This window comes from Cynocephalus volans, chromosome 6 (genome assembly GCF_027409185.1).
Source record: "Cynocephalus volans isolate mCynVol1 chromosome 6, mCynVol1.pri, whole genome shotgun sequence".
NCBI lineage: Eukaryota > Metazoa > Chordata > Mammalia > Dermoptera > Cynocephalidae > Cynocephalus > Cynocephalus volans.
This window is the reverse complement of record NC_084465.1, coordinates 50,430,745-50,455,036: the sequence shown is the minus strand read 5'-3', so window position 1 is coordinate 50,455,036 and position 24,292 is coordinate 50,430,745. Positions and strand designations below refer to the sequence as shown.

The window sequence follows — 24,292 nt, the reverse complement described above, 5'->3', positions numbered from 1 at the left end:
ACTGTACAGGTAAGAACAGAAGCACAGAGAAGATAAATTACTTGCCTAAGGCCTCACAGCCCGTAGTGGTATAGCTGGTATTTGACTCCAGAGCTCAAAGTCTTAACTACTGCCCTGATATCTAGACTTGATCCCTCTGTGGCTGTAAGGCTTAAAGAGATGAGATCAGGATCTCTTCCAGAGTTGTTGAATAGGAATTGCTTCATCAGTGAAGACTGGTCCAGGGATTGAAAATGACTTGAAAGTACGAGGGAAGAGGGAGAAGCTCATGGTAATTGAAAGAAGATATTTGTAGAATGAAGCATCATTTACGTATGCATAATCTAAAAATCTAGAGCTTAGTAACTTTCTTCTTCTACCACCTAAATCACTTTCAGTCCTATGTAGAGTAGATGCTGAGTGTAATTTAAGTCCTTCCTCTCTTAGAAATATCTGGCCTGCTAGCCAGCATAATTCTCATCATTAGATTCCCTCCTCTAATTGGAGATTTATATCTTCCAATTACAGAATTCTATTTGCAGATGACCCTTGTTAAAATGCTAATACCCATATTAAGCTCTGTTAGTCATCATTTAAATAAATTAATCAAATTAGTGAGCCATTAGTAAGCCATTAGAAAGTAAATTACAAAACAGGAAAGTTCCGATGGCCCACTCAGGGGCAGGGAAAATTAGTTGCAAGGTATTGTGTAGGGAAGCCATACCTGGGGCTAGTAACATGGTGTGGGAGGTGGATAGGACATGTGCTGGGCAGGAGACAGGTGACCAGCAGTGAGGAGGAGCCATGGTCCTTCTCCCCAGTTTCCTATTTGATAATCTTTCCTCCTCTGATATCCCAGAGTTCTTCCCTCAAAATGCACACTGGTGCATCTATCCACGACAGGCTGCACATTAGACATGCATCTGCATAACAAAATATGAAGGGCTAAAAACTATCCCTGGTGGTGTTGCTCTTCCTTGAATCAATTCCCCAAACTGCTTTCTATCATAATGACATATGGATTTCTACATGCAGGAAACCTAAGCTTGAATCCACAGTACACATGGCTTTTCCTTGGTCCTGGCTTCTCCAAATCCTCATCATTTTCTGTGTTTGATTTCTTTTTTTAAAAGGAATAACCTGCCACTGAAATTTAAACTAGGCCCTGTAATTAAGCATTTTAAAATATGCTCAAAACACTTTGCAAGCATTCACGTGCTGACAGAAAACTTCTTCAAAAATATGAACAGACAAGAAAATCAAAACCAAGGTTCACAACTGATATAACAGGAAAAAATTTTATTGTGGAACTCTTACAGGCCAGTAATTGGGAAAGAAAAAAAAAAAAGAAAAGAAAACCATCATGTTGATAAAAAGCTAGATTGGGTGGTTAATTGCAAGAAAGGGACCAGATAAGCCTTATGTAAGCACAACGTAGTTAACAAGTAGGCTTAGAGACGGAAAGTTAGTTGGTCTACATCTGATCAAACCACCTTGCTTTTTGAGAAAATTAGGGTGAAATGAAAAGGTAAGCATATACAAGCTTGGCTTTTAAAAAGAACTTGTATTTATTATATTTTGCAACTGTGATCTTTTCAAACAGTGGCCTTAGGAAAATCTGCTTTGGCAAGCAACTGTAGAGGCTCCTGTGGAGAGGAAGTGAAAAGACTGGGCATATAAACAAGGGTTGCTGGCACATTCAAAGCGCAGGGGATAGTTCACAGAGCAAAATGTAGTCCTAAGTAAATGGGTTTCAGGCAATTTCAGTGTTAAGATAACATCATTAAGAGTAGAACAGATTGTGCTCAAACCCTGCTGTTTATAATTAACACGTTGCTTCCAAATACTCCAGGGTCTCTGGTAAATAGTCTTCTGCTCACATCCAACCAGACCAATCAGAATATTTTCATCAGATTCCATGCTGGGCCAGCACCTGTTTGGACAAATCCAATAGAGCCAAAGAACTCCTCTCTCTGGCCAGCTAAGTAGTTGGATGAACACAGCTTGGCTTAGTCATTGTCACAGTGTCCATATGGCTTTGAAGCTTGTTTTCACAAGAAATCATACAAGTATTTTATTATGTCAAAGTTCACCGTCCTATAAACAAAAACAGATAATATGTTAGCATCTTCACCCCTAGACTGCTCAGCTTTGTATGATTCTGGGAAACACATGCAAAATAATTCACAACTAATGCTAAACAATCCGATAGTGCTATTATATGCACTATAATAGGATTGACATTATTTTTTTAAAATGTCACTAGCCCCACAGTTACTTTAAAAAGTTGTTTTTTTGTTTTTGCCATGCACGAAGCTTGCTTTTCTAAGAAAAGGAAACAAAGTTAGAGCTATTCAACATTCCGTATTTCAATTATACTACAGAAAGTTTAGATTTCATTTGAAGGCTATTTGCTTTTTGTCTAATAACCAGAATAAAGTAATTAGAGATGCAAAAGTATTTAAATCTTCTTTGCTTCTGAACATTGTTTGTCTTCCAAAACACCTGTTTTTATCCTTACATAATGCATAGCTCATCTGTCCTCATTTATAGTTTTCATTCTTTTCAGTATTTTAACACTGGTTGACCTGTGTGTTTATTGTAACTAAATCTGTATGATCCAAGAATATGATACAACAAATAGACGATGGGAATGTATATTTTTGTACTCTGATGGCAGGCAGAATAAAAGAGCAGAGAGAAAGAGACATATAATTATTTTTCTTTCGCCAAATTCATTCTTCACTATAAATATTCAGACTTGGAGATTTATTATTTGAATAAATGGTCAAAATAATTAGATATAATGATCTAGCAATAAGTATAAAATTAAAGCCTTAACTATTCAATTCTGCAAAAATAATCATCCATGCGGGAACAGCCTTTTAAAGATTCAGTAATTGCATGCTCTTATTTATTAAACCATCATCAATTAATGTTTTTGTCTATCATTTTGTAATACACTTTCTAAAGAAGTTTCTAAGCAAATGACTGGCATATCAAAAATGTTTAAAATTTTGGAATGGAGAACTATAGATACTGCTTATGAAAACACATTTAAAAATAGCTCAAATGAGATATATGGCTATTCTGGTACCTAATGTTGGACTGAAGAATACCTTCTTTCATTTCAATAGTGCCTCTGAAGAATACTAAAGCATTCCAAATTGTATAAAGACACTGCCAAAACAATCCTGTTATCATTAGCAGTGATAAAATAACTAAAAATAGTTACCTTAAAAAAAAACAACTTATTTCATGCAAAAGACACATATGGTTATTAAATCATAAAGTTCTTTTATTTTAATGTTTTTTTTTTTGTTTTTTTGGTTCAACTCTAGACATTCCCTACCCCAACCCCGACAAATTTATCAGCAACAGGGTACCTCTAACAAATGATTAAAGAAATCATGATACTGGCTGAAAAGATCTTTTCTGGAGGATCTTAGAAAGGAAACAGATATAGTAGGTTACTTTTAACCACTGACAAAAAGAGAAGTAGATTTGTACATCTCTCCAGGCACATCTTCCCACAATGACTTTGGGTCTTAAGGTTATAAATCTAAGGTAACAAGGTAAAATTGACTTAATGTTGTTTTATTGTGTGTGTGTGTGTTTTCTTTTTCTGGCCTTGTGTGAAAACAAAAAGTTTAGAAGAAGCTAAGATAAAATAACTTTAATTCCAACACTAGGGGATCCCAAATATTACAAGGCATTATTTGATGGACTATTACATAGCCATACAAAATGATAAATATGAAGAAATACCTACAATATTAAGGGAGAAAAGAAGAACAGAGAATTGCAACGATATCTATGGAAAAATGTTTGTCTAATGGACTAGTACTAGAAGAGAGCATAAATCAAGAAAATATTGTGATGTGTTTTGGTAGTACTCCTTTATTTTTTCAGTAATCTATTTGTGTTACTATACCATAGTTTCTGCAATAAAATCTTCATTAATAGAATAAATGGATTAATTTAAAAACACTAAGCAATTTAAATGTATTCATTTATAAAAGCATCACTGCATTCCATTTCTCTGCTTTGTCACTGAAAAGTACTCAAGCAAATCAAATCATACTTGTACAGTAAAATTTTTAGACTTAAAAAAAAACCCCACTACATTGATTAAAAATTGAATATGTAAGATCATTCCTTTAAGAAACATTTACTGCTGAAGATGTAGGACTACCTCTCTATCATTCTCCCACCCCCAATATATCAACAGAAGGCTTGCCAATTGATCCCCACATATATTCTTCTAAGACTACAGCAGAATTTGATAGAATAACCATAAGGGCAACATCAAAAATTATGTCACACATTCCAAAGATAACATTGTACTTTAAAGGACTTGGAAACAAACAATACACTTAAAGAAAGTTTTAACTTACAAAGAGATTTATGTAGTTTGCATGAACTTTCTCTGGCTTTTCATTGCTTCAGATACACATGAGATTCATATGAATACAATTTTAAGATTTTGGATAACTTTTATATACTAGGAGATTCTCCCTACCACATAACACAAATGAATTATTTTCTAAAATAAGCAACTAGACAGAAAGAGGATAAACAGAAACAGTGCTGGTGGCAATTTTCCTGGGAGTAATACTGAAATCAGAATTTAGAACACTTTAACACAAGTTAATTATATGGCATATATTTAAGGACTTAATTTTGCCTTTATCCTTGTATTTCATTTTGTTATTTCTTGTACTCTACACTGAATACATCTTTCTCATAGGGTACTGTTTTACTTCCTTTTACTTTTGTGATCAGTTTGAGTTCATATTCTTTCTTTCTTTGGTTCTTCTGACAACTTGGAACCATATGTCTCTGAGTATCTTGTACAGTCTGCTCACTGACTATGGAGAAAAAACAACTGTAAACTTCTAACTCCCATTCACATTAAGAACAATCCAGGACAATATTTAATAAGCTTCTTAGTCCTCTGTCTTCTCCCATACTCTACCCTCCATATTCTGTTCCCTTTCTGAAACCAGCTTCCCACTGCTTCTCTGTCCAAACCTGTCCACTGTTCCTTGGTCAATACAATTCTCTGTGTCCTCTATCTCGCCAATGAATGGCCTTTTTCCCTTCTGGGCTTAACTAAAACTTGGCTCCCTTTGAAGGACACTGTATTCTCTTCAACTCCTTCCTATGAAGAAGGTTTGGCTCTCTACTGTATCCCCAGACAGTTCTGTCAGGTGGGGTTGGTGTCCCTGTGTAAAAAGTTCTGCTCTTTGGAGACTCAGACCATTCCATTCACCACCCTTGATCCCCTCCGTCACCATCTCTTAGTCATTAATTTAGGATCCTGTTTGGTCTTCTTTTCCATCCCGAGACCTGCGTCAGCCTTATGATTTTGCTGCACACGTCTCATCTCTTTCTCACCTCTAATGACCTTTTTTTTCCACTTTCATGATCACACTTGGAAATGCTCTACCTCTAAACACATAAATTCAGACATTCTACTCTCTGGTCCCCAGTATGCTCCTTTTAAGCTATCTGGAACACCTTGGGACAATTAGTTCACAAACCCCTTCACTTTTCCTGAACTACAAATACTTACCGAATATCTTTGTGCTAGGCACTGAACTGTTGGCCCCCAACTGGCTTTATGTCCTTCCTGCCCTTCCTAGCTTAGATTCCATGGTTCGTCACTTCAAGTGCTTACTTGCTAGCAGCCACTGAACCCTCCTGGCAAAACTCCCTTACTATATGATTTCAGCTACAATTTTTTGCTGTCCTAGTATCTAGAATATTTTGAAATGCTGTTGGAGAAGATCACAAGCCTCACAGATTTGTACCACTGTAAATTCAAGGTCAAGAACCTCAACACTCCCAACAAGTTGCTTTCTTTGAAAGCACTTCCTTTCATTCTCCACAGCAGCTATTTCAAATATTCCATATTTCTCTCAAACTGCTACTACTTCTGCCCTTACTCTCAATTCTGCCTCTTCCTTCACAGAGAAAACAGAAGGCATAAAAGCAGAACTCTGTCAATTCAACCAAACTTCCAAACAGTTCCATCTGAATCCATCTGTTTCTCTTGTTACAAGAGAATTCCCCTCTCTCATCCAGGGCTCTTTCAACTCACATTCTAAATCTAATACTTATATAACCTTTCAAGGATTTGTGCTTTAAATTCATCCCTCCCTCTTTTGTATCATTAACTCTCCTTCTCTATCTCTCTATAGTTATTTCTCTATCTCTCTCTATAGTTATTTCCTACCAGCATTTTGGGGGGATGGGGGAACAGCGACTGGCCAGTTCGGGGATCTGAACCCTTGACCTTGGTGCCACATCACCATGCTCTAACCAACTATCAGCATTTAAATATACTCTTTAAAAAAAAAATAGCCCCCTTTCAACCCTACAACCCCTTTAGTAGGTATAATCCTCTTTCTCCCTCTTTATGGCAAAAAATCCTAGAATACAAGAGTCCTTCAAAAAGTTTGTGGAAAAATAGAATTAAAAGATAATTTGAATCTTGCCATGAACTTTTTGAAGTACCTTCGTATAGGCTCATGAGGATAGAATATAGCTATACTATACTTGTTGCTGTATTTCCCCAAAGCCTAGCACAGTGTTTTGTTTATAATGTGCAATACAATAAATGTGAAATGAATGAAAAGCATTACCTCTATTTGCTGCATCTACTTTCTCATAAATACTCTTTAAGTGCACTATAATTTGACTTCTACACCATCAGACAACTGAAAGTGTTCCTGATAAATTTACAAATCACTGCTTTATCATTACATCAGAGGAGCCTGCCTGAAGTTTGGTCGCAATTGAGTTTTGACCATTACTCTCTTCTTGTAGGTTTTCCTAGTTCTCTTATATATACAACTTTATAACTGCTTCATCTACTTAAGCTCATATAATGAGTATTTTCCTGTGTTTTTACTCTTCAAAAATGATTTTCAATAACTGCACAGCGTTTTTTCAAAAGAATGTACAAATAAATTATTGATTGACTCCCTTAGACATTTAGGGACCTTCCTAATTTTGTGTGGGGTGGGGTGGGGGTGACAGTGGTCGCCAGGTATGTTTAAGAAGGTTTGAGGAACCGACACGTAAACTGAAATCTAAAGGTTATGTAGCAATTAGCTAGCTAAAGGAAAGGAGGAGTTAGAAAATGCTCATATATAAGGATGGGAAGCAGTATGGTGAACATGAAAAACTGAAAAAAGTCAGAGTAGCTAAAGCACAAACACTGAGGAGAAAAGGCATGTGGGTCAGAGGTGGCTGGGTACGAAAGCAGGGGCCAGATCATGTGGCCCCCAGATGCTATTCAAAGATTCCGTTTTTAATCCCAAGATTTACAGGAAACTACTAGAGAGTTTTAAGTAGGAGGGTAACAATAAATTTTGTAAGATTATTTATAAAAGATTATTCTGGCTATCATGTGAACAATAAATTATAAAAGTATAAGAGTAGATAGATAAAAGATCAATTAGGAAGCCATCTGAGAAAGATGATGGTAGGCTTGGTCTAGAGTGGTAACAGTTCAAATGATAAAAAGTGAATGAACTTGAGTTATATAGGAGGAACACGGTAAGCTCAATAGGAGCTCAAACTAATGTTTGAACACTGGGAGTGTGGAGGAAAGAAATGTCAAGAATGATTCCCAAGTTTCAGGCCTGTGCAACATGGCAGACTACGGTGCTAATCACTGGCATAGGGAACACTGGAGGGAAGCTGCATCTTTCCTTTTTTGTTGGTGGGTGGAAGTGGAGGTTAGAATTCCTGAGTTCAATTTTGGAAATGTACTGATATAGCTGGGAAACATCCAATAAAGGTCAAGAATATTATAAAAAAGGTCTGGTCTTTCAAAATAGGGGAGTTATTAATATATAGGTAGTTGGTGAAGTCATGGGTGTAGCTAAAATTGCCTAGGAAAAAAGTATAATATGAGAAAAGAGCCTAGGTCCATGCCTCAAGGAGCAGCTATATTTAAAGACCAAGTAATGAAGTTGATACGACAAGCAAACAGAAAGGACATTGTTGGTGGGGAGGGGGGGAGGGAGAAGGGAGGGAGGTTTTGGTGATGGGGAGCAATAATCAGCTACAATGTATATCGACAAAATAAAATTAAAAAAAATAAATAAAAATAAAAAATAAATAAATAAAGATCAAGTAAAAAGGATAAGCTGGTAAGTGAGCCTTAGTGAAAACAGCCAAAGCATAAACACAAACATGAGAAGTCTGTGGAATCATGGGCTCTAAGAGAAGAGAGTTTTAAGAGAGAGTGGTCAACAGTGTTAGGTGTCACTGAGAAGACAAATAGTCTGAGATTGACAAAGGTTCTGGGGAAATGGAGGAGAAGGAATTCAGAGCACAGGTGGAAGAATCCATCTTAGAGAGGAAGAGGGAATCCATCCTACTGAAAAAGAAAAGAAAGAGAAGATGGTCACCAACGTAGGTAGCTTTTGTTCTGTGAAACAGATTGAAGGCTAAACAGTGAACACGGATGTTAAATCTATGGTTTGAATAGAGTTAAGAACCTGGCGGAAAAAGGTCTGAGAACCACATGCTCAGCACATGAGGTGGAATGGTTGGGAGAACACCATCAGTCATTAAGAAGAACAGGGAAACAGCCAGACTGCATGAGTCTCAAAGAGGCCCACAGTTTTACAAGAAGTTGAGGGCGGTAACAGTCTGGAAGTGGCAACGGGAAGGAAGGATGACACTGAAATGACCTCCATTCCTGAGGGAATGGGTTTGAGAAAATAAACAGCTACCACTAGAGTTAACACAGTACCTGGGGATGCAGTATCCCCAGGGCAGACTTAGATTAAGGCAGTGAAGAAGAATATTAGAAGATGGAAGGATGAGAGGGAGAGAAAGAAGGAGAGGTTAAGTCAGAAGAAAAGAAGTACAAAATGTCATGGAGATGAGGGAGTGAAAGAGGGCAGATGTGGGAAGAAGGGGATACTTATTTTTTGGATATTGTCCATGAAAAGTAGGGAAGAGTAGAGAAAATAAAAATAAGAAAGTAAGTTAGAGTACCCAAGGTCTATAGCAAAATTCCAGATCACGGTTCCTGCTTCCTTCTGAGGTGGTAAATGGAAGTGCACACCTTTGGATGGGTTTAACATCACTGCTATGCTATGAAGTAAGTAACACCAAATTCAGTTTGGTTCATGTATATTCACTGCATTAGGAACCACAAACCTCTGTCCTGTACATGGTTATGTTGGGGTACAATCCAACACATTCAGAGTTATAACAAAATCCCTGAGATAAATAAGCATCATTCCAAAGTTATGCCTTGGATAAAGGTTCTTAGATATGGAAGCTCCAGTATTATTGTTTAGAAAAATAAAGTTATTGATTCTTGATCATACTGAATACATTCAAAAAAAAGTTTCTGTTCAATTTTCCCTGCATAAAAGTTTGCCTGGTTTTATCATAACGAAACACTAAAACCTTCATGTTTTAGAGTCTATATGCCATCAAAATGTGGCAAATATCTGCAACATTGTATCACAGAACTTTTAATACAGTCTATCTTACAGACTGTCTTGTTCAATCTAATCAATCTACAAACACATTAATTACCTCTTCTACTACAGTCCTATCAGATTGTTATCCAGATGCAACCATGAGATGGAGTCATTTATTCACATAAGTGGCTTGAACATTTTCCATAAAAGTAAGTACACCTCTTTCTGAGGAAACTCACTATATTTTTAGACAACTTTCATTCTGACAATCCTACTTGCCTCCCTAGAACTTCTAATCCTCTGGATTACTCAGAATTAGTTTCATCCATTTCGCACATGACAGCCCTTGAAATACTTGAGACAGTGAACATGTCCTCCCTAAGGCTTTTCTCTCACACCCTGTCCTTCCATTAGGGATGTGACATGGTTCCTTGTTCTACAAGTCTCCTTGAGTCCCTTCAGTATGTACCATTTGTCAATGCCTGCCCTAAAACTCTAAACACAGCACACTAGATTTGATCTGCCTACAGCAACACAACAGTAAAACAATTATATCCCTTGAACTAGACACTATATTTCTATCAGCATTACCTAAGTCAGGATTTTTAAAGCCTTGTAGTCAGCTGAAATACTTAGGACTTAAGCCAGGTCTCTCCCATCTTGTTTTCTGTAGCCAACCATTTCTTAAATACCACCTTGCTACTATGAAACCATTCATTATTCCAATCTGTTAAGGTCTTTCGGAATCTTGATTTTTGCTATTAGCGATTTCTCACAATTTTATGTCATTTGTAAATTTGATGAGAGGGTTCATTCTACAGTGGAGCTTATTCACTCTTGGCACTTAAATGATCTTTTCTCATTTAAGTGACTAATGACATTACATTAGGAAGAACATTCATTTTCATATTTAGTAAATGACTTACATAATTTGAGACATTTTGCACTAATGATTATTCTATTATTACCTTGCAATCGCTCTGATGAAGTCCAGAGAAACCATGCATTTGTATTTTGGTCCATCAAGCTGATCATCATGGCCGACCAGAGCTAACAGCTGAAGGGTGACTAGAGAGGTAATCTAAAAATGAAAAAACATTTTTATGAGAAACTGTTTTAATAAGATTATGTAATGTCCTTGTTTCTAAAACATTTTATAGTACTTTGATAAAGATATATAATTGAATCCATGCAAGTATCTGCAAAGAATATGACAACTTTGAAATGTGTACGCATATATTTGTACATATGTTCAAAGTCCTAGTTTAATAACCAGGAATATTTGCTAAAGATTCCTGGTTTAACAATTGAATCAAACAGTCCTTACTGATTCCACTAGAGACAGCTTTGTTTCACTAATGACTCAGCCACATGACTGCTAAACCTTTAAAAACTACAAATAAAGCACATTCCTTCTCTACATAAGTATTTTATGGAGTTTCTATTAAATACCTCAGAATAGCAAATCCATACTCCCTTGGGAATCAAGCAATTAAAATGTGAATTTAGGCCTTTTTCAGAGTTGGGTAGCTGGTTGGATGAGAGATAAGAAAGGTATTCCTCAGACCTGGACTTAGTCTTGGTTTAAAACTTATCACTGATCAAGCAGTCTCAGGAAAATACCAGAAAGATTAATACTGGCAAAAGCAAAAGTGTATTTTGATAGATCAAAACCAAAGTACAAAATAAATTCACATTCATAAGGACAACCAAAGTATTATGTGCTCTGAAGAAAGCTGACTTAAGAACTGAAATTCTTTAAGCACTCCATTGCCTTCTCCCAGTTTCTTATTTTTATGTCCTATAGGCCAGCAATGGCAAGAAGAAAAGACTGGGAGACTTGGTAACATCTAACTACTCTATGGCAATATAAGGGAAAAGAGTTTTTAAGTTACACAGGTTGAGTATCTCTTATCTGAAATGCTTGGAACCAGAGTGTTTTGGATTTTGAATTTTTTTAGATTTTGGAATATCTGCATGATACTTATTGGTAAGCATCCCAAATCTGAAAATCTGAAATCTGAAATATCACAATGATCACTTCCTTTGAGTAATCACATCAGTGTTCAAGAAGTTTCAGATTTTGGAGCATTCTGGGTTTCAGATTTTTGGGTCTGGGATGTTCAACCTGTAATATCTGCAATACCTAATCATATGTCTTAGGAATTAAGATGTCCACTTAATTTGGGACTAATACTATACAGATGATAAGTAAACATTCTATGAATAATAAAAACAATAACAGCAGTAGTGATTTGCTTGGTACTAAGTACGCTATACACATTATCTCATTTATTCCTCGTGACCCTACAAGGTGGACATTATTATACCGATTTTTTAGATGAGCCTTAAAGATGTTAAGTAACTTTTCCCAAATCTCAAAGCTAGAAAGCAGCTTAGCAAGAATTCAAACTGAGAATCCATGCTCATCCTACTATGCTTACATGGACTCTACTACATTTCCCACTACAATTTCAAAGGGAAAACTGTCATTCAGTGTTCAGTCAGCTGTCATTACTTTGTTAACAAATTAAAGGGTGAACAGATGGTAGATACCACAGTATTTTATATAGAGAATAATTTAGTAAATATGAAGCATTATTTCAAATAGAAAGTTTATATTAATACAGCAAAATATGAAGCTCTGTATTCAAAAGACAAATTCAATATCACTAAACAGGTTATGTCTTGAAACGTCTTTTTTATAAATTTTCTGTTCTTTTTTAATATAGTTGATTGTACAGATTGTGTGTGTTGAAGAGTATGTATGTGTGCTCTGTTCTATATGTTTATTAGATCATATATTATCTTATTATTTGTGTTGTTGAAATCTTATATATATACCTTTTTAAAATCTACTTCATCTACCAAAACTGACAGGTATTAAGAATCTCCCATTATAACAGGGAGTCTGTCTTTTCCGTCTTGTAATTGTTAGCTTTTGCTTTGTATTTTTGAAGCTACATTGTTAAGTGCATACAAGCATAAAATTATTGTTTTGCTGAGAAATTAAACCTTTTCATTATTATATAATGATCCTTTTCTCCTCCAGTAATGTCTTTGCCTTACAGTGTATTTTTTCTAATACTAATATAGCTATATCAGCATTCTTTTAAGTGCTATGCCTTTTTCCTGTTACTTTTCATGACTTTGCTTTCAAGTCTTATGTTTTCTTAACTTTAGACAGTTCTCATGTAGACCACATACAGTGGGATTTTGTTTTCATAGTGAGTCTCACATTTACCTTTCAGTTGGACCATATACTCCGTTTGCTTTTACGGTATCTAATAATTTTCTAAAATTTTATTTCTACCATGTCAAATTCTTCTGTTTGTTCCTCCTTTTCTTATGTCTTTCTCCTCCTTTTTTGTCTTTTATTGAGTTGAATTATATTTTCTCATTCCTTTGTTTTACCTTACTACCTTGGAAGTAGTTACAGATTCCATTTTAATTCTAATTTCCATTGATTTCTTCTTTGGCTCCCCAAGATATTTTTAGAAGTCTTTCTTAGTTTCCAACTTACGAAGTTTTCCTAGTTTTGTTTTGTTCTTGGAGGAAACACAGAAGGTGGTTTGCATACCAGCAATCCTTTGAAATTTGCTGAGGCATTTGGGCTCTCTGGGAAGAAAAAAGGTGCACAGGGACCTGGATATCATTGTGACAGACAGTAAAACAGACTACGGTACCTATCCTGCCTTTCAGGTCCCTTCCCCATTTGTCCTGAGAAAGCCTTCAGCTAATGGCAACTGAGAACAAAGCATGCCCACCATCTCGGGTGACTCACTCCAGACAAATGAGGTGGGGTATAACAAGAGTGTTCTCTCTTACCTATACATGTACCCACATAATATCCTCTATTTTGCTTCTTGGCCTGCAAAGTCTAAAATACTTATTATGTGAACCTCTACTGAAAAAGTTTGCTGACCCTTGTGTTAGAGATGGCTAGATTCAAATGATTAACTAAGGTGGAATCTGAGATGTTCAGTTACCTGGCTAAGTGATAATGACTGCAAGGTGCCAGAAATTCACCTGACTAGGTCTTAGGTCTCCTAACTCCAACTCCAAAACTTTTGAAAAACATGCCTAAACTGGGATTTCAGCTAAGAGAGTTCACTTCTAATATGTTGCATTATACTCTTGCCTGGAAAAGAGTGCGTTAAAAGAATCAAGATGATCTGTAAAACAGTCATTAAGGAAGTGTACAAGAGAATAAACTTAAGAGTATGCCTCTAGCACTAAGACATCAGTCTCCTTACCCATTAGCTTTCTTTAGGTTTAGATTTTTTGTGTATTAGTTTTTCCTAAATCAGCCCCCCCCCCCAACATACACACATTGAGCAATCAATCTTATTAACATTTGGAAGTCTCTTTTGGCTGCTTTATCTTGAAGTGATACTGATACTTTACACAATTTACATGATTAATTTATCCGTGGAATCTTGGTTGACCTGAATGTGACTTCAAGGGACTATCTGTTCCAACTTTTTGCCGTTGGGTATTTGGTAAAAGTAATAAAACTGTAAGGTATCCGAAAATATTCTTGAAATTCTAACTTGACCAGGTTAAAGACAAATTTGGGGTTCTATGAAAAAACTGTGGAAGAAGAGTAATTTAGAATACAAATTGGATTAAAGAATCTAATTAAGTATGTGAGAGTATTTGAATAACAGGAAAGTAGAAGTTATATGAAACATAAGGAAATGCTAGTGGCAAGGTAAAGGTAATTGATGTTTTCTTCTACATTAAAAGAAAAGTACCAAGGAGACCTGCCTTTAATAATAAAGGGAGTTTGTGTGATTTTCAAATGACTATTATTAACCTATTTTAGCAAATGAATCCCTTATAGAAAAACAGAAAGGGCTGAAGTTAATATACTTTGTCAGAAGAGACTAACTCTTTTCAACATATCTTCCCATTCATTAAAATTTCAAGCCTAATCTCATCATGGATTTCCGCCTGTTTCCAAACTAGAAGAGATTTAGCATTTGTCTTATCTTGGCTTTCAGAAATACTCTCTCCCCAAAACCCCATTATCCCTTGGCTACCCATATTACCCAGCAATTGCACACTTAGGCATTTATCCCAGAGATCTGCATGTTCACACAAAAAACTATACATCAATGTTCACAGCAGCTTTATTTGTAATAGCCAAAAAACTGGAAAGAACCCAGATGTCCTTTAATGGTGAATGGGTAAACAAAACTCTGATACATCCACACCATGGAATACTACTTAGCAATAAAAAGAATTAACTATTGATACACGTATAAATTTGGATCAATATCAGAGGAATTAATTATGCCGAATTAAAAAAAAAAATTCCCAAATGTTAAATGTTATATGATTCTACTTATGGAAATTCTTGAAATTACAATATTACAGAAATGAAGATTAGCCAGGGATTGGAAGAGAGGAGGGACATGTGGTTATCAATGGGCAACAAGGGTGATCCTTGTGATGATGGAACTAGTCTGTATCCTGACTGTGGTGGTGGACACACAAACCTACACACAGGATTAAATTCCACATAACCAAATATGCAGAGACATACAAAAAAGCAAATACATATAAAAGTGGGGAAATGTGAATAAGATCAACAGATTGCATTAATATCAATTTCCCGACTGTGATATTTTACTATAGTTTTGCAAGACGGTACCACTGGGAGAAACTAGTAAAGGCCTACAGGAAGAAAGAGCCCCTATTATTTTTTACAACTGCATGTGAGTCTATAATTATCTCAAAAAAAGTTCAACAAAATAAAAACACTGACAAAGTACTCAAAATATAGAGGGCTTTGAGAAAAACCTTCTAAGCTGTTCAAGACAATTTTATCTCAAAATGCTTAAGTACCTATGAAGCTACAAAATCTATGTTTTCATAAAAATAAAAAACATTTTCACCCTTATTTATAAGGATTTAAAAAATAAGCCACTTGATAAAATATGGCTTAAAGTGGGAAAATTAGAGAATGTTAATTATTTCAATTATTTCAATATTGATATGCTGCTGGGGTGGATTTTAAAACATTTATAGATTACAGATGTTTCCTACTTAAAGGTGGATGATTAGTTAGGACTTGTGGTTCAGCCACAAGTAGGATTTGTAACTACTGGTTTCATTCTGTGAGCCCACGGAGATGTTCACAAAGTTGCCATAAACCTTAGGTTAGTAAAACATATTACTTCCTCTACAGCGTAGAAGGATTACAGCAAAACTGTTATATAAATCCCAACCTAAGTGTTCTATTTTCCTGAATTCTTACTTTTTATATCTATTTTTTAAAAAGGTGAAAGTTCTGTTTTTGTTTGTTTTGGAACTAGAAAAGCCAACTTGCACTTCAAATTTATTAAAAAGTAAAATTCTCCAATGCAAGAAAAAAATTGCAAAATAAAATTCTGAGCTAGGCTTGGAGGACTGGAAACCTTGGAGATCACTGCTTCATTTAATGGATGAGAAAGCAGACATCATAAAAGGATGATTGGCATTATCAGTTCCTAGTCAGTCACCCCAAATAAATGTTTCAAAATTATTTAATCCAAAAGTCCCAATGAAAAAGAACATAACACATATGCCATGCTACAAGTTTACTAGAAAACACTTTAGAGTTGTAACAACAAATTTTAAATCACGCACTTAATTTTAAGATTACTTAACATATTAAAAATGTTTAGCCAAAAATGATGAATGTTAATATTTGAAAGTGGTTTGCCAAGACTATTACTAAAGTGAATAAAGACTCCTGTGTGCTTTTATCTTTTCTTCTTGCAACATTCCTGAGAATGACACATATGTAAATTGGTATTCATTCCTTCCATCAGGATCTAGCAGAGGATATGCAGAAAACTAAGAGAGGGAGGAAAAAAGGAGAGCTATGGGAACTAATAATATTAGTGACCATGGGTAATTAGTGGTACAGGGATTGGAATTTATTGTGTTCAAGCTCTATAGCATATATTGTCCTAAGCACTTTAATTTCTTCAATCCTCACAACAACCCCCCATGATTAGGCACTATAAATAAACCTTTTTTCCAGATGAGGAAACAACCTCAGAGAGATTAGCAATCGCTCAAGGTCACTGAGCTAATAGTGGTAAGAAGAGTACTGGATTTGAATACCATCTGAATCCAAAGCCCGTATTCCTTATACTATCCCAAACGGAGCTGCAGAGGCTAGGGAAGAGAAAACTTTGTTGGAATATATTAGGGAAAGCTTTACGGAGGAAGGAAAAGTTAGTAAAATGACAACTATGGAAGCATTCCCCACTGAAAGGGGGCACTATGAGCAGGCTGGAGGTTAGAAACCCAGGAAAGCAGGCACTGTAGATAAAACAGAGAAAAAGCCTTAAATGAAATTGTAGCAATAAAGTCAAAGAAGTATCTCCATATAGGCAAATGTCCTGCCCCAGGGATATAGAATAGTCTTGAGAAGTAACAATTAACAATCCTGTGGATAAAATTAATAGATGTGTTGGGTTTGATGTCACAAAATGAAATATTAATGTGGAACATATTTAACCTAATGACATAACTTTTCATAGATCAGATTGCATGTTATATTAGACATAAAATTACTCTTTTAAAGTTTAATTTTTAAAAGATAACTTAAGGTTGGGGGGAAAAGCATGATTTTTTAAAATCTGAAATTATTAAACAGTGAAAAATGGTATTCCCAAAGTAAGGTTTCTTATACATTTGGGGATTAAAGATAATTTACAAAAAAATTCATGACTAAAAATCATACAAAATTATGGCTGAATAAACTAAAAGTGAGGATAAACATTAAAATCTTTAAAAAGCAAAGGTAATGAAAAGGTCTTTCCTGAAATACTAGAATCATTTTCGACAAAAGCCATTTTAATTATCTAAGTAAACTTAAAATTTGTAAAGAAATTATTACTCCCTTTCAGGCTTTCTATATCCTATGTAGATATATTCTTTTGCCAATAATATTCAGATTCTTGGGGAGTATATAGTGTTTTCCACAACTACTTTTCTTGTCTATTTTGTCAAGCTTCAAGTCAAATGGATGAAATTCAAAGAAATAAAAAAATAGCCTAGGGAGTGGATTTTCTTTTCCAGAGTCAGGATTTAGATAATTCATGCGAGAAAATCCAAAACACAATTTTGTTTTGTTTTTTAAACTGTAAATGATTTTACCTCTAAGTTTTTAGCCATATGTTTTCACTGATGTTTTTCTTCAAAACAAAAATTCTGTTTTTTGCCCTGGATTTAAGAATAATCAAACAAAATCCCTAAAAATCTGAAGCATCTTACTATCAGAGAATAGTATTTCCCTAGCTTTTATACATTAGCAGCATTTTACCTTAGTTTAAAATAATCAATCTATCTGATTAAAAAACCAAACAAAGTATATGTATATATTTTCCCTTGAACTAGCTGCTATGTTATGACTGAGGCATTCACAAAGAAAAATAAAAAATGGGAACCTTCTTATATGTACAATATTTTAAGATTTATATCTTAAACGGGGTTGTGCAATATTTGCTTAGTTATTATTTGCTCTGTGTACTATTATGTTCTTTGTTCTCATCCATGTAGGGGATGAGCTGATTATTTATGTCTTAACAATGGGAGTTCATGTACCACAGTGAGGATTTTTTTCCCTTTAATCGGAGAGGCAGTCACTAACAAGCTTCAGCTGGAAATGCTCGATGTAAAAACAGTGTGAACCTGTTCCTGGGCTAATAAACTGTTATTTCTGCCAACAAAAGGAAATCAATTACAACTGTAATTAATTTTTAACATGCTCATTATTTCCATACTTCATAGGTTGGTATATATGTCATTGATTTATGAAATACACTCTCCTGCTTGTCCTGGAGGAGCTTTACAATTTGAAACATATTAAATTATTTAAGTAAAGGAACTTAACGTGAAATGTTGTGCATGAGTTCCACACAACCCAACAAGCACATCTGATCTGATTTCAGGAGATGTGATAATGGTTCACAGCATATATCAAGAGTTCAACCTACATTTTCACACACACAATACAGAGGTGGTGAGTGCAGCACATGGAAGACATAGGCAAAGATTGTTAAAGTAGTTCAACTTAAACCCACACCACAAAATTTTATTTTTTAAAAAAAAGGTGGATCATTAATCTTCAAATAATACTCAGATAAACAAAAGGCAGCATGTATGTTTAGAGGAACTAAAGATAGCATCTCTAATCTCTGGAATTTTTAGCACATAAATAACTGCAAAACTTTAGTAACCAGAGACCATAACTGCATGTTCAGAGAATGGGAGGTCATTCATTGAATGAGTGAATACCATGTTCATGGCACTGAGCAAGAGATATAAAAATGAACAAGGTCTCTCCCATCAAAGAATTAAGGGTAGCAGGAGAAAAACATACAATAATATGGTAATGACACAATATAAGTGCTATATTAGTGGTACGTGTAAACACAATTATCAGATTATAGAGAAGAGAATGAACTAATAAGGAGGGAGGCCAAGTGTAGATTCAGTGAGAGATGGCATTTGGGGGATGGACCATGAAGCATAAAATAAGAGCTCAATGGTAGCAAGGAAAATAGTACATGTCACAATACAAAAACATGAAAAATTCATGTGCTTTCAGAGAGGAAACAGCTTATTGTTAACTGGTGTATAAAGCGAATGGAGGAAGTGGCAGAAACTGGGGCAAGACTGTGAAGGGTCTTACAAGAAATGCTACGAAATGTTGATGTGGTTCTGTAACTCATTAAAAAAGTGTAAGCAGAAAAATAAGATCAAATTTATTTTTTTAAAACTTAGGCTGATAACTGTACAGAAGATGAACTGGAAAGTGTCTGGTGACAGGGAGACTAGATAGGAAGCTGGTATATTAGTCCAAGAAATAATGAGGCTATGGATTTAAGGTAATGGCAGTGCAAGTAGAAATAAAGAAATATGTTCATCCGACACTTATTTTTAGGAGAAAAAAACATACCAGACTTGTTACCCAACTAAATGCAGAGAAGAAAAAGAGAGGGTTCAGAGATAATTTCTTTATTTAGCTAAACTAAAAACTAGAAACTGCATACTATCTTTCCTTTTTAGCAACTAACAATGTGTATGCCACATAGTATGTGCTTTGTAAAGGATGAATGAATAAATGACCAGTTTTGAAATCTATGTAAGTCTGAAAACCTGGGGAAAGGATTAGGGAATAGTTTGGTTTGTTGTATACCTGTGATTTATAAGAAATATTCAGGAACAGTTGGCAATTTGGGCAGAGAACAAGAGAATAAGGGCTAGAAATACAAAATTCAAAAGCCATCAATGAACACACAGCATCTGAAGCCAGGGGAGCAGATAAGAGCCCTAATTTTTCATCTAGGAGAAAGGACAACGACATTTCTGCAGCACTAACTATTGTAGTATGTCTATAGTTGGGCAGGTCTCTTCTAAAGAACTCTGATTAGTTTTGTGCTGACAAGAAATCAAGACAATTCCTTGTCGGAAACCCCCTTAAGCCTCACCATTTCTTTTAATCATCATTTTATAGAAGTATTTTAAAATGTAGTACATATTTCCATAATGGAGATTTTTTCAAGCCATTTATCTCCTAACGTGTTCTTATTTAAAAAACACTCCTTTTCTCATTAAAACAATCTAGTTATAAAGCTCTAACGTATGGATTTGCCTATATAGTCACTATACAGTATGGAGTCTCTTAAATATGCATTTGCAAGCACATATCCATACAAACTTTTTTGTTGCTTTCAGCAAAAAAATGTGCCAAGCCAGAAAAAATTTATTGGTATTGAATATATTTTCTCAAAAAATGTGAATAAAGGATATACATTTGGTATATTTATTGAGAGCACTACTAGGCTTTGAGAAAGGTAGTTATAAAATATTGCCTACAAAAAAAAGTACCAATGTATTATTTTATACAAAAGCAGAGAGCATAATTTAAGCAATTTTTTTATCCTTAGGCAGTATTTTACATGTCACCCTTAAGCAATGGTTCCATTTTTCCAGAGTTCAGTAAAAATGCCTACTACAGGACTCACACATTTGCAAAGGAAAGGGTTTACACTGAAGAAACTTAACACCAGATTTAGGGAAGAGAAGAATGAGTAGGGGAAAACACTGTTCTTTTACAAATGAGAAAAAGAAAAACCACCTTGACCTCTGGGCAGTAGCGTAAAATATACCATGCTTTGTATTACCCTTGGTAATGATTAATATTAGTATTCCTTATAATAATAGTGCAGCTAGTGAAAATCATAGATCAACTTTACTCTTTTCAAACATAAAGCATTCCAAAAACAATTTTTAAAAAATCTCCTGAAAAAGACACCTACTGCAGAGTGGTCTGATGGCAGAACAGTAATATATCCACACCAGGGGTAGGAGGGATTTGAGAATCTCATTTACTGCACCAGTGGAGACTGAGCATCATGGTGGTGATGCTCTTAGCTTGCTCGAGAAGAGCCTGCCTCTTTCAACAGCATCCCTGCTGACCTATTCATCAGCAAAGTATGCATTAAGTAAGGCTCTTTTACCATCTTTGGTATGGAATGCCTCACAATCTCGGTCGTGGTTAAGAAAAAAACAGTAAGAATATTAGAAAATGTGGGCATTTGTGATATTTTCTGTGATTTACATAATTTACCTTAATAGCATCATGTATTTCAGATGGTTATTATAGAGACACTGGAATGCTGATACAAGACAAATGAAGCACAGAGAAATTGCAAAGGAACAGCTCTTCACATTTCTAATACTCCAGTCTCTATGGAATTTTTTTAAGGAAAAATGTCCTTTATAGTCACTAAGTTTACTTAATCTATAATGATAATGCTCAAACTCAAATCACTTTATATGAGTATCTTATAACTAGATTTTAGGATGTTACATTTTATGTTTACAAGGTTTAATCAATACATGCAGTAGATAGGATTTTCATCAACTATGATTTCTAATGTTATATGACTAGCATTTAATAAATGTAATTACTTTTTGTAGAAATATGAATCAAACAACCATAATATTATACACTATGCAAATTAAATTTTAAGGTAAAGAGGTTTTATAATCACAAGTCTTCATAAAATCAATTTATTTGGTTGAAGTGCTTTTGGTTAAAAATCTATAAAAGCATTCTGAAATACTGTATACAAAAGAAGAGTGACATAATTATTATAATTTTACATTGTAAAGTATTTGGAATATAGCCATGTAACTTTTTAAGAAAAGCCACTCTCAGTTTATAATAGGCCGTGTGCAATACACTGCTCACTTGTTCATAACTTAAGTTCCAATTCTTAACTGAGATGGTTTGATACCAATAACGCAACTAAATTTAATTGGGTATTAACAAAATTTAATTATGATACATATATCAAATAATCATCACTCTGAACACTAAATTCAAGGTATGTCAGAAAGAAACATTCAACAAAGATATGTTATCACTTAGTAGAAGACACTTAGATATCTAAATTATCAATTATCAGGGACTACTGAAGAAAAAAGTCTTATTTTTATTTATTCATTTTAAGTATGTAAGTATCAGTATCCATTTTAAATATATAAGTATTAGTTCCTTCCACATATATATGGCCTCCCAGTAATACTCATACACACACCATTAACTCAAAGACAAGCTAGAATCTGGTAACTGCACCAGGACAAGCAAAGGGCTATGGAAGCCACTGACACATTTTCTTCATGTTTGTATTCTGTTTATCCAACACAGTACCTGGAACACAGTAGGCACTTACACGAAATTTTAAGAAGAAAAAGAAAAATTTAACTCCAACTAGGGAAAAAAGATAAATACTAACTTTAATTCTGAAGCTTGAATTAGATTAAAATATTTTATTTTCAAACATTTTAGAATTAAATAAATGCTAACAACATCCCTTAACTTTAAAAAACTGAAAGCTATACAAATCTACTACCCATGTGTATTTGAAGAAAAACACCAAACTCTGTTTTTGCTTGAATAAACGGTTAGCTACCCTAACAAATATAGCAAAAACATCTTCCTACAGCCATGGTGAATTAGAGATGAAGTATTTGCTTCAAAAAACTCTCACAGATAAAATAACTAAATTATCCTTCTGCTTTCTGATGACAAATTCATTTGGAAAAAATAAAATAATTAGTTTAAATATATTCTATATAGCTTATAAACCAACACCTAAATGACTAGAAAGCTTAAGGTTATCTAAATGCTACTACAATTAACGCAACCTCTGTGAGAAAAGATTAAGTTGATTCATGACTAAAAGATTAAACTGATGTGACAAATAAGTCCAAATATATCCCAATACATAGTATCATGATGTGAGTTCAAAAACAGAAAGTAGAAATAGAAATGTATGTTTTTGAAAAAATATACATGTACATTAAACTATGCTCCAACATACTTTTGATTTGTGCTCTTATAAATGAAAATAAATTTATAAGGACATTTTAATTTAATTTTTTCTTACTAAATTATGTGTAACTAAATATGAAGCCACTCAGAAATTAAATATTAATTACTAAAAGTCCAACTTGTCAATAAGGTACATAGAACTATTTTATTTATTTATTTTCAATTTTAACTTCTCAATATACAACATAGTGGATTTTTGTGTCCCTTACCCATTCCTGCTTCCATAGAACTATTTTTTAAAAGAACTATGCTCCTTTTCTTTCAGGTGTTTCTTGATAGTAATTCAGAATACATTGTTTTTTATAGTACAGTGGTAACATAACTATATTATTTTAAATCTCTTAAATGGCAGAATTATCGTGAATTACCTTCATAAATTATCTTTCAAAATGCTAACTGATCAAATAACAATGATAATATGTGATACAAGTATTTATATGTAATTGAATGTCCCTATTTTTATAAACATAATTTTCCTTTTAAAAGTCACTTTAGAAACCTTTATCAGTGATTTTAGAAATAAACTCCTCAGCAATTTTATTCTCTGGGAAAAAATAAAAATATATGGCTTAATATTTTAAAATAAGTGATATATCTAACAGTCTTAAAGAACTGTATTCCTTCTCCTACTTCCTTTGCCTAACGACAACATTATGGAAGGAGGCAAGGGCAAGGATGAATAAGAAAAGATAAGATAAAAAAGCATAACCTGGCTTTAATATGCTTCTGGTAAAGAAGACAATAGTATTTCTTTTAAAGATGAAAATAATCTTCAAAACCATATCTGATCAAATTAAAATTTTGAAGGTAATACTTACAAACTTTACCCATTTACTACATATAAATGGAATAGTTTATCCATTCTCTCCATGATAAGAAGAGAAAGAAAAGGAGGAAAGAATAAAACACCAGAATTAATGCCTTGTCACTCATAATGTTCAGGCATATACAGAAGGGCTATATTTATCTTATTTGAATAGAAATTTTTAAAATGAGGCATGATAATGACTGCAAAGTTGTACTAAAGCTAAAACTTGGATAAGACTGAAATAAGTTTAAAAGTGTAAGAAAATATTTAAAACTATTTAAGTTCAATAAATCTGAGCATTAACATAAATTTAAAATGTTAAATGTGCTACTATTTTCTTATAAGACTAAAGAACTAATAAGTAGAATTTTATCTAAAATTCAGTAAAGAAATTCAGAGGGTTACCAACTACAATATTACTAATACTATTATAAATTTGATTATTGTTCTCAATTGGAATTTTAATAAACTTTAAAAATCCCTTAAGCTATTTTTATAATATCCACTCAGAAAAGATTTAAACAGATTTAAATGAAATGCAATAGGAAAAACTTTGCTTCAAGAGAATTCTGAATGTACATATCAGATATGATCAATTTATTACATGTGAAAAAATTTTAAACAATTATGTAA

The 24,292-nt window shown here is 34.0% G+C and overlaps 1 protein-coding gene across 1 annotated transcript in view; it reads right to left on the bottom strand.

The window, feature by feature from the left end:
• Window positions 1-1,290: 1,290 nt before the first annotated feature.
• The window catches only part of ORC5 (origin recognition complex subunit 5), an 87,883-nt gene continuing 64,881 nt past the window's right edge, over window positions 1,291-24,292 (bottom strand). Inside the window, exons 13-14 of the mRNA XM_063100124.1 lie at window positions 10,409-10,521; window positions 1,291-2,076 (exon numbers count right to left, since the gene is read on the bottom strand). Coding sequence (XP_062956194.1) covers window positions 2,031-2,076; window positions 10,409-10,521 — 159 coding nt within the window. The 3' untranslated portion in view covers window positions 1,291-2,030. The remainder of the gene's footprint in view (window positions 2,077-10,408; window positions 10,522-24,292) is intronic.